We start from the raw sequence: 12,041 nt of genomic DNA on the forward strand, positions 1-12,041 counted from the left end.
ATGTTTATTATGATTCCTCTGATCAGGCTTCTGTTTCCTCAGTTTCTTCTTCTGATCAGGAATATTATTTCCCTCCTTATGAGGATTCTGATGCTGAAGAATCCATTCCTTCAGCTTCTCCCCCTGAGGATTTCTCTTTTGGGCAAACTTTGCATGAAATGAGGGAACATTTCCATTGGGAAGGACAGGAGTATTCGGAATCTAAGAAAAGACTGAGGGATTTTCTTCATCTTCCCCAACATAGACCCCTGGCTATTCCTCCTGTTTTGGATATTGTGGACGATGCCTTTTTGGAGGCTAACTTAACCCCTGACTCTTTTCCTCCTGCTCCTGTTAAGCCTGATAGATATTACAGGGTTCCTGATTCCCATCAGTTTTTATACAGGAACCCTTCTGCTGACCCTGAAACCATTTCTCAGGGTCCTAAGGGAGTTAAGGCTGCTTCTGCCAAAAATCCTATTCCTACTGAAAAGGATTCTCGATCCTTAGAAAGATGGGGCAAAAAGGTGTACACTTACTTTGTCCATTAGGGCTTTAAACTGTCAGTTTCATATGCTTAAATACCAGCAATTTCTCTTGTCTGTTTTAAAACAAAAGCTTTCTTCCATTTCTGCCTGTGCAGATGATAAGGAATTACATGACTTATTGCATGCCACTGAACAAGTTAGGAAGCATGGTTTACACTGTGGATTTGATGCCTTGGAGGCTTCTTGTTGGGCTGCGGCCTCTGGCACAGTTATTAGAAGGCATGCATTGCTAAAGGAACAAAATTTGCCTGAACAAGTAAAGGCTAAATTATTGGATGCTCCTGTTCAGCATAATGTTTTGTTTGGATCAAAAGCTGAAGAGGTGATTAAAAAGATGGAGGATAAGGCGAAATCCATGCAAACAGTTAAAGATTTCTTACAAGTACAGCCACCTAGATTTAGCAGGAATTGGCCTTCAAAAAATTGGTCCTTTCCCACTTCAGACAGGCTCCAGAGGAAGGCCTCAAACACAAGCTTCTTATAGACCAAGACAGTGGACTGCTTCCACCCCTAGGGGAGGAGAGGACAGGTCACAAACTCAAAGGAAACAAACTCAATGACTCCCTCTGTTGGGCTACAGGAACTTCTTGCCTGGAAGCCCCTCTCGGAGGAAAACTCTCTCTTTTTATCAAAATTGGACTCAAATAACCCAAGACAAGTGGGTTTTGGATGTGGTTTTAAGAGGTTACAAATTCCATTTTCATACCTTGCCAAGGCCAAGCGGATGGCCAGACCTTCCAAAACATCAATGGACGGAGGCCTTAAACCAGGTGGAAGCTCTTTTGGCTATGAATGCCATAGAACTGGTTCCACTTTCAGAGATGGGAAAAGGTTTTTTACTCAAGGCTCTTTCTAGTCCCAAGGAAGCAAACTCATGGAGACCCATTCTGGATCTGTCGGTCTTGAACACCTTTCTAGAGATTCCAAAATTCAAGATGCTTACTCTACAGCAGCTACTTCCAATGCTGTCCAGAGATGCATGGATGGTAACTTTGGATTTAAAGGAGGCATATTTACACATTCCCATCAGGCAGGATCGCAGAAAATACCTCAGGTTCAAGGCCGGATCGAGGCACTTTCAATTCTCTGCACTGCCCTTTGGATTGTCTACTGCACCCAGGATCTTCACCAAATGCCTGGCTCCAGTAGTAGCTTACTGCAGACTCAAGGGAATTCAAATTTACCCTTATCTGGACGATTGTCTAATTCAGGCAGACAGCAAGGATGTCTTACTCCAGCATCTAGAATTTGTACAGAACCTCCTCAAGTTCCTGGGATTCTCTGTAAACATAAAAAAGTCAAATTTGACACCATCACAACAGATAAGTTGTCTGGGTGCACTTCTAAACACCACAACCCAGATGGCATTTCTGACATCCGAAAAACAATTACAGCTGGCTTCAACTTTCAGAACCTTGGCAACTTTAACTCAACTATCTGCAAGGAAATTCCTGCAGGCTTTGGGTTACATGGCCTCCTGCATCCTTTTCGTATCATATGCAAGACTACACATGAGGAAATTACAGTGGTACCTAAAAAGTGTATGGTCTCAGCATTGCCACAGTTTAGACATACTGATCTCCATCCTTCCTTGCCTTCAAAAGGAATTTCTTTGATGGTCCAGGGCATGTGCTCTAAACAAAGGGAAACCTTTCCGTCTGCCTCCTGCCACTCAGATTCTAACCACGGACGCCTCGGATTATGCATGGGGAGCCCATTTTCAGGGCAATTGTCTGCAGGGCCTTTGGACAAAGGATCAGAAGCACCTGCATATCAACTTAAAGGAAACGTTAGCCGTTCAGAAAGCTCTATTGGCCTTCAGGAATCTCTTACAACCAGGACAACTACTAATACAGACGGACAACACCACAGTTATGTGGTACATAAACAAGCAAGGGGGATCTCATTCCTACCCCATTTGCAGACTAGCCATGGATCTATGGAACACAGCTCTAGCTTGCAATCTGGATCTTCAAGCTCAGTTTCTACCAGGGAAACAAAACTTCCTGGCAGACAGTCTGAGCAGAAACCTTTCGGATCCACACGAGTGGATGCTGGACACCATAATATTCAGGATGATAACAGCAGTCTGGGGATGTCCTCACATAGACCTCTTTGCATCCCATCTCAATCATCAACTACAGAATTTTTGCACCAGGACTTTCCACAGAGAAGCTTGGAAAGTGGATGCCCTGTTATTCAGCTGGAGGAACCTCTCAGGATATGCCTTTCCGCCTCTTCCTCTTCTTCCACGGGTTTTATTGAAGATAAAACAGGACAAGCCCAAGATGATAATCTTGCTGGCTCCAAATTGGCCTCGGCAGTTTTGGTATCCAACTCTAAAAAGCCTATGCCTGGAGCCCCCTTGGATTTTACCTCAGTCTCCGAACCTTCTGTCCCAACATCAGGGTCAGGTTCTACACTCTCATGTCAGAACTCTCAGCCTGGCGGCCTGGTTAATCCAGGGCCTTTGATTTCTTCTTTCCTACCCAAGCAGGTTATGGATGTCATTTTAGAAGCCAGACGTCCTAGCACTAGAAAATCTTATGCAGGAAAATGGAAAAGATTTTGTTCCTGGATGCAGGCTCAGGATTCTGATCCTCTTCTTCCTAACATTACTTTAATTTTACTTTACCTGACAGATCTCTTACATAAGGGTCTCTCTTTCTCTTCCATTAAGATACATGCCTCTGCTATTTCTGCTCATTATAATACAGACCCTCCCATCTTTTCCCACCAGCTCATGAGACAGTTTCTCAGAGGAGCTAAGAACTTAAGACCTCCTAGATCTCCTCCCATTCCTGCTTGGGTTCTCAACTATGTTTTGGAAAAACTAACCTTGCCTCCTTTTGAGCCTACTGCCTCTTCTGACATCAAGTTTTCATCTTGGAAGACAGCTATCCTGTTAGCACTAACCTCTGCCAGGAGAGTTTCAGAGTTACAAGCTCTTATGGCTGTGGAACCTTATATTATTTTTCATCAAGACAGGGTATCTTTGAGGACTAATCCTACCTTCATGCCTAAGGTGGTTTCCAAAGTGGCTTTAAATCAAACTATCCACTTGCTAACCTTTTTCCCCACTCCTCAAAATAAAGGGGAAAGGATCTTGCATTCCTTGGATGTACACAGACAACTACGTTTTTACCTGAACAGAACCAAGGACATCAGAAAATCAGAATAATTGTTTGTTTCTTATGCTTCAAGTTCCCAAGGTAAAGCCATTTCAAAACAGACCATTTCTAAATGGATTGCTCATGGAATCAGATTTTGTTATTCACACCATGGAAAGCAAATCCCAGGGAGTATACGGACTCATTCCACCAGAGCTGCTGCCACTTCTGCAGCCTTCCTCAGGGGAGTTCCTACTAAAGACATTTTGGAAGCTGCAACTTGGAGTTCAGTGCATACCTTTTCTAAGCACTACAATCTACTTCTCTACTCTAAGTCTATGGCAGGCTTTGCCTCTGCAGTCTTGCAGGGCCTTTTAGCCGCCCCTTCTTCTTTATGACCACCTCCCTTTCTTTCAGCTTTGGGATTCTACCCTACAGTCATGACTGCAACAGTGAAACACGATGAACGTAGTACAGTTGTGTACACCTACCATAAATGTAGATGTTCGAGTGTCTTCACTGTTGCAGTCTGGGTTTCCCTCCCTCCTGTCCCCTCTTATTTTTACTTTTGTGTATTTCCTTTTTTCACCATTCTTCTGAGGTGTATTTGCAAAGGTTATGGGACCTTTTTCATTTTGGGACTCCTGACATCTGGGGCAAGAAAAACTGGAGAAGATGGCGTTGGCTGTCAGCTATACACCTGGCGCTCTGACGTCAAGGAGCATGGTTGAACAGCCGACGCCGGACCCAGACTTTGGGATTCTGGCCGACCGAGGGCTGCCTGCCGGCAGGGGAGAACCCTACAGTCATGACTGCAACAGTGAAGACACTCGAACATCTACATTTATGGTAGGTGTACACAACTGTACTTTCAAGGACCTGGCTTAAATGCTATCAGCATTCATCTTTTATGCACTTTGCCTTTGTCACATAGCTCTCAACCTTCCATTGCCAAAATGAGGAACACTCGCCTTCATATTGTGGAACAAATGGGCAATATGTGGAACACATACTAATGGCGTACTAACAACTTCAACTAGGAAGGTCATAGGATGGTTAAAATATGCTGGTTTTACTTATACAGAAGATCCTTTAATGAATTAATATGAATAGTTTCAATTTACCATGGTTTCACTTAACAAATTCCTAACACTGAATGTGTGACAGATTCTTTCAATGTGGAACTTTGAGGAATTTCGTGGAACATGCACTTTTTAAGACCCCAAATGAGGTACGTTCCTCGTAATGAGGTACACTTGAGAGGTATGCTTTGTCACCTAGAATCACCTACCTTCTCTGACTCAAGCTTACAACAAAAGGAGATCCCTTGAATATCATCTGTTTAGGTGAGTTTCTCTCAACCTTTTGTCTGATGAACAGTATTTAATTTTGAAGGCTGCTTTTAAAATCCATGCTTTTAAATTTTGCCTGTACATGTTATAATGATGTTTTGTTTATTTTTATCATGTACAATGCTTAGACATTAAGCATTTGAATAGTGTTAATAACAAGTAAATAAATTACCTGCACTGGAGGCACAGATGGATAAAGTCCAGCTGACGTGAGTTTGATTAGCAGCTTTGGTGCTTAACAGTGCATGCAGAGAGATTGTACATACCCATGCTGGGCAGAGCTCTTCAACTCTAATAGTGACCAGAGTTCATAACAAGACTGCCAGGCTGAGCGTGTAGGAGGACTAGAAGGTGGGCTGCTGTTAGCTGTGGGTGGTCACATCCTCAAGCCACTGCTCATTATTTACCAGGCTGAGCAGCATAAGAGAGGTCAGCACTCTAGGATAGGGCAGTGTTGCTGAGGACTAACTGGCTGCTGCATACATGATGGCTCCTGATACCATGTTTCTTATTGCAGTATAGGAACCTTTACTCACCAGGTGTTAAAAATAAGCATCGTGGGTTTGACTTTGTGAGAAGTTGGGGGCCTACCTAGTTCTATATTTGGAATAGAATAGTCTGAAAAGTACAGTTGTGGAATCTAGTTGTTGCACAGACATGTTAACCAGAGAACAAAATGGGACTGTGGGGGAAGGTAGGATATATAAATAAAATCAAATGTGGAAATAATCAAACAGTGAGAGATAAAATGTTTTTGTTTGTCTTGCGGCTTTTCCCAGTTAGGGGTTGCCACAGTGGAACTCCAGTCCGCTAATGATTGGCAGTTGGTTTTTATGGTGTCGAGTTGCCAGCCCGATGCCCAACCTTCAACGAAGGCACGCCCATTCAACGCATGTCTTTCGAACGCCTACTCGACCGCGGGGAGGACATGCAGACTCCACACAGAAAGCACTCCCAACCCAAGCCGAGAATCGAACGGGAGAACCTCTTGCTGTGAGGCAACAACGCCACCGCTGCACCACCACGGAATAGATAAAATTAAAAGTTAAATAATCAAAACCACTGAGACCAAGAAAAATAAAAAAAAGTTATATAATACCAAATTATGTGCTTTCATCTTATTTGCTGTAAGACTTCATCAGCATGAAACAAAATTCACTGAAAGCCTTTAAATGTCTAAGATATCCAGAAATGTAATTTAAAAACACCAGTCTCCCATTTTGAAACCCACTTTACATTGACATGACCATTTACTCCAGGATATGGTGCAGCATTTAAACATGCTTGCCATTCCTATTCTTTTCTAAAACTGTGTTATATCTTCCTCCCCTACCTCCTCATTGTAAAAAATCAGTGATGATAACAATTTTCAGCTGTCCATTACAATTATAAGTATGCATGTAGATTATGTAAAGAAGTGTATAAGATGAATACATAAAAAACGATGGCTTTGGTCACTGAGTGGAGCAGAAAATAAGTTTCTGAAAATTAGTTCATCAATAAGTCTTTTGAATAGCTGAAACAGTCCACAGCTTCCAGTCATGGCTGAGAACCAAAGCTGTCTACAACTTTTAAAGGCTTTGTAACAGTAGAGATAGTATTTCGACAGAGTCATTTCCAGAACTGTGGCCAAAGCATAGATATAGAGATGACCAAATACTGGTGGCATTTGTGATTTTCTTACATGTCTTTTTTGAGTGGGGGTAGTTAAGTGGAGTCTGCAGAATAATAACTCATAATTTACCAAATGTATTAGTAAAAGCAAATGGTATTTTCTATTTTTTCACTTGTGGGCAAAGCTATTTCTGAAGAAAATGTTGCTGGTCACTTGCTTGCATTTATGCACAGTCAGAGGAATGACTTCATAGAGCCTGACTATCTTTTTTCATGACAGTGTAATTATAGAGAGATTTCCCATAAGTATCCGTATCAGACATCTTATTATGCAACTGATAACATACACATTTCTAAAATTTAGTGTATACTGTACTGAAAATCACATTGAGGTACACTGGATTCACCTTTCAGGAAACAATGCTTGTCCACTCCCACTAAGTATATCTCTGGCCAATTCCTTGCACAGTAGAATTTTCATCCCTGTATGCAAATGTAAAATAATATAACGGGGTGCGTTAGTTATTTTCCGTATATTTAATATATTTTAATGAGTTCCAAATTGTCATTGCAAGTGAAGCTGTCTTGCATTTACTGTTTCTTTGTCTAGTATGTGTGCTTATTCAGGGTTGTTCAAAGATTGCAGTTTGTCTGTCAATCATGCAAGCTTATTATTTTATGTATTTTTTTTATGTTTTCTACCAAGAGTGGTTCATACAATAAGGCATTTGATATCTGGGTCTCCTCTTCACATGCACACTAAGTATTTGTGCGTTCTCAGTTTTCATTGTTGAAATATTTATGTCATTAGAGTACAAAGTCATATTTCTTTTTATGTTTTAAAAGTATATTGTTTCTCTGTCAAATGGGCTGCATTTTGGGTATTATTTTCATGTTATCTCCCAAAACTGGTTTAGATAAGTGAATCTAATCTTTACACATGCACCAGTATTTATAATATGTCAGTTTTCATTGTTCAAATATTTGTCAATGTACAAAATAACATTTCTTTTAAGAGAACGTATATAGTTCTTTGTTAAAGTGTGTTGTTCTCCTTAACTGTGTATTTTTTACCTTGCCTTTATTGTAGGACTTATTCAGGTATGGATTCTTCTTCTGGAACAGTTGACAGCATCTATATCTAATTGCCCACGCCAGCATCAGCCCCCAACACTGGACCTGCTGTTTGAACTGCTAAGAGATGTTACTAGAGTACCAGGTATCGTTGAACATGTCCTTGGCAAAGTATTGTTTAAAGGCTACTACATAGTGTTGTGAATTACTAGCATCTAATGTATAACTCAGGTGTTGGATATCCTAAACATTTCAGGGAGAAACTTAAGATGTAGAAAAATATTTCATATTTTCCAGATAGTGATTACATTTTTTTTAAGTTGACTATGCCATCCCACATTAATATGTTATAAATAAATGCAATCTGAGGGTCATGCTGCTCAACACTAGAAGTCTAACTCTCAAGATGCACTCGCTCGAAGCACTCCTCAAAATGGAGAACATCGACATTTGTGCTGTAACAGTGACTTGGTTTAAAGCGGCAGAAAGCACCCCTGCACTACCAGGCTATAACTCATTCCACAACTTCCGGCCCCAAAACATGGACAGAAGTTTCAAAGGTGGTGGTGTCTCCATATTCATAAAGGATATGCACACCTCCAGACTAGTAGCCCAGCATAACGCATCTGAGAATCTTCAGGTACAACTAACATTGGGTAAGATGGCAATCCAGATCATAGCCTGCTATAGGTCCCCAAACATGTTCCTAGACTCGCTCCACGTTCCTAAGCACCCTGGAATCTGTCAAGGTCCAACCCAACATTCTCATACTAGGAGACTTCAACTACTCCTCCATCAACTGTGAAAACTACTCAAGCACCAAAACACTGGCCTACCGCTTCCTGGAATTCATCAATTCCAATGCCCTGGACCAGCTCATTCTGACCCCCGCTAGAGGAAGCAACATCCTTGACCTGGTTTTTACTGACACGGGCGACCATTGCTCTACACCAGTAGTCAATCCCTCCCTAGTCAGATCCGACCATCACCATGGAAATCCATACCCCCCCACCCCCCTCCCCCGCAAAGGTAACCACCTTGAAAAACTTCTTCAAAGCTGACTTTGGGCTCCTAAAACCAGAGGTGGCTAACTTCACGGCACCCATGCCAATAGAAAATAGCTGCATGACTGCTGAATCATAAACCAATGCACTGTACGAACATGTACATAAATGCATGGAACTAGCCACACCCAGCTGAACCAATACACTCTCCTCCAAAAAAAGAAAGCCAATCTGGTGGTCCCCTGCCATTAATAAACTATACAGTAGAAGGAAGAGACTGTTGCAATAAAGGTGAAGTCCCAAGACAGGAAAAACTCCCTTATTAGCCTCAACAAAAAGTTGAGATCCCTCATCAAATCCTCAAAAGCCATCTATGAAGGCAGAACTGCAGCATACCCTAAAAACAATCACAAAGCATTCTATAGTTATATCAAGAACCTCCATGGCAATACCCAGATTTGCTCTGAGTTACTGCACAATGGTACCTTTTATAGTGAGTCAACAGATATTGCCAACATACTGGCTGACAGATTCATTGCCAACTTTACCCCTCTCCCCCCCTCCAAAGGACCAATCACAATACCAGAAGAATGCCAGGCACCCAGCATTACTGCAGCTGCATTGTCCAAGGCCAAGAATACAGCTTTCATGAGACCTGATAATATCCCTGGTGGTGTTCTACATGAACTACAAAGTGAACTGGCACTACATCTGTGTCTCCTGTTCAGTTACACCCTCAACTCGGGCTTTGTCCCTACCGAATGGCGCACTGCTACAGTCTTCTCTCTCTCCATAAAGGGAGAGCGACTACAGACCCTGGGAATTATCTCCCCATTACCCTAATAACTCTGATATGTAAAGCTATGGAGCGCATCATCATGGACCTGATTAACAAAGATATAGGACAATTCCAAACTCTACACCCCACGCAGTTTGGCTTTGCGAAAGGGAGATCATACCTGCTCAACCTGGTTGACGTCTTTGAGTCAGTCACCAGGGCTGTGGATGAAGGTAATGCAGTGCATACAGCCTACCTTGATCTAGCCAAGGCCTTTGATACCATTCCTCACTCGGGAATTATTGATAAACTCACCAAACTAGGCAACAACCCCTATATCACTAGGTGAGTTGCATATTGGCTCACTGAGCACACAGTGTGAAAGTAGCGGACTCCAAGTCAGACTGCCAGCCAGTCACGAGTAGTCCCATACGGATCGGTCCTGGGACCTCTCCTTTGTGGCATCTACTTCTCAGATGTTCAGGTCAACACAAAGGACTCTGGCTGACCAAGTTTGCAGACGACTGTAAGCTGGGAGCCATTATTAACTCCCCAAGTAATGCAGACATCCTACAGAAAGGCCTCACTGCGACCAGTGACTGGTGTCGAAACCATAGTCTTAAGCTTAATGCTAAAAAGTGCATCATCCCCTTTGGTAAAAATTCAGTTCCCACTAATTGCCACATCGATGGGAGTCCACTGAAGGTGTTATAAGAGATCTGGGGACACAGGTTGACAGCAACCTCTCCTTTGACCACCACATTGCCACTGTGGTCAGAAAGTCCTGTGTGGCATTTCTCATTACCAAGGGTTTTGCATCCAGGAAGAAAGAGGTCATCGTCTCTCTCTACTCTTCCCTCATTAGACCAATCATCGAGTGTAATGCCCCATTTGGCATGTACCTCACTAGACACACGCAACAGCTGGAGATGCCGCAGAAGTAGTACCTCATGAAGAGGATCGTAGGCATTAAACACATGTCCTATACGGACAGACTGAAAAGACTCCAGGTATTCTCTGTCTCATATCGCCTACTTAAAGGTGATCTCTTCTTGATTTACAAAGCCATGTCTGACCCAGCTCTGTTAGAAATGCTACATCTAAAGAAATCCCAATCATCTCTCTGCACAACATCCTCCAGAGATCTCAGCCTCATTACTACAATCAACAGAAGATGCTGGGGGGACAGGTTCCTCACCCAGAGACTGACCATGCTCTGGAATAGACTTCCCTTACATGTCAAGCAGAGCATCTCACTGACCCTGTTCAAGAGAAATCTTGATGAGTGGATGGGTAATAGAAAGTTCACCCTGGGGATCACTCCAGTGGCTCTACTTGATAGAGGCACTGGGGACTAAAGTCGGGCAGCACGATGCCAGGGCACTTCTATGGGCTAGGCTTGTAAAGGATTCAGGGCCATTAGCCTAGTACACACCTATGAACCTATAAGTGGTGTTACATATGTGTTAAGTGTTTTATTTTAGGTGTTTAGTTTGATACATGTAGAAGGGCGGTCGCAGTGGTGCAGCGGTTAGCGTTGCCACCTCACAGCAAGAGGTTCTCCGGTTCGATTATCGGCTGGGGTGCCTTCTGTGCGGAGTTTGCATGTCTTCCCTGTGGTCGCATGGGTTTCCTCCGAGTGCTCCGGTTTCCAACTACATCCCAAAAGACATGCTGTAGGTGGATTGAACACACTAAATTGGCCCTAGGCATGCGTGTGTCTGTGTGCCTTCTGTGGAAGGTTGGGCGCCCGGCTGGCAACTCGACACAGTAAAACTCCACTGCCAATCATGAACGGACAGGTGATCCATTGTGGCGACCCCTAACTGAGAAAAGGCGAAAGAAGAAGTTTGATACATGTAGAAGATAAAACAGTGTATTAATAACTATGCCCAAAAAATAGTTAAAAGGGAAAACAGTTACCTTCCTTATTGCTAGACACACAGAAAAACAGGTACAGAATCACCAAATATGTTTAAAAAGTTTTGTTACAAAAGTTAAAACCTTTTCCTACAAATACAGGTACAGAGGTTTAACAACTGGATGAGCATGTGTCACTTCTTTCAAAAGACTTTATCAGCTGTAACATGAGGAATATTTTTGTCACATTTCATGCTAAACATGTACGCAGAAAAAAAAAATATGTGTGGGGGGTGGGGTCTAAGTACATTTACATATGTTTGTGTTACAAAAGTCATTGAGCATGTCCTTACATGATCCTGGTGGAATTAGCTTGGGGATGGAGACAAAGTGTGGCAGAGCCCCTTGATTGTTAGTAAGCCATTTTCTCTTCAGGACAGTAAACAATCCTTGCATAATTCTGTATTTAATATAAAGAGTTTGCAAGGATTACTTGAGTGGCATACACTGCAATTCATTTGGTCAGAAATGTATTCAATTGAGTGGGCTATCGAAGCAAAAGTGATGTGTCCTCATTGAATACCATTTACAGCTTCATTTCCATCTCCAGGTTTGTCCTCGTAAATCCATCCCTTCCTGGCAGTAAAGGTGGAATCAGATCTTTGAGGTTTTGTTGGTGTCAAAATTTATCCCAGTAACAATAAGCTGGGATGGTTGTCCTT

The 12,041-nt window shown here is 42.5% G+C and overlaps 1 protein-coding gene across 1 annotated transcript in view; it reads left to right on the forward strand.

Moving 5' to 3' along the window:
- Positions 1-12,041, forward strand: part of ARFGEF3 (ARFGEF family member 3) — a 2,280,599-nt gene that overhangs the window by 1,818,089 nt on the left and 450,469 nt on the right. The window contains exon 27 of the mRNA XM_044087095.1: positions 7,694-7,822. Within this exon, the coding sequence (XP_043943030.1) occupies positions 7,694-7,822 (129 nt within the window). The remainder of the gene's footprint in view (positions 1-7,693; positions 7,823-12,041) is intronic.

Source organism: Protopterus annectens, chromosome 1.part1 (assembly GCF_019279795.1).
Source record: "Protopterus annectens isolate FY-2018-M chromosome 1.part1, PAN1.0, whole genome shotgun sequence".
NCBI classification, from domain to species: Eukaryota; Metazoa; Chordata; order Ceratodontiformes; family Protopteridae; genus Protopterus; species Protopterus annectens.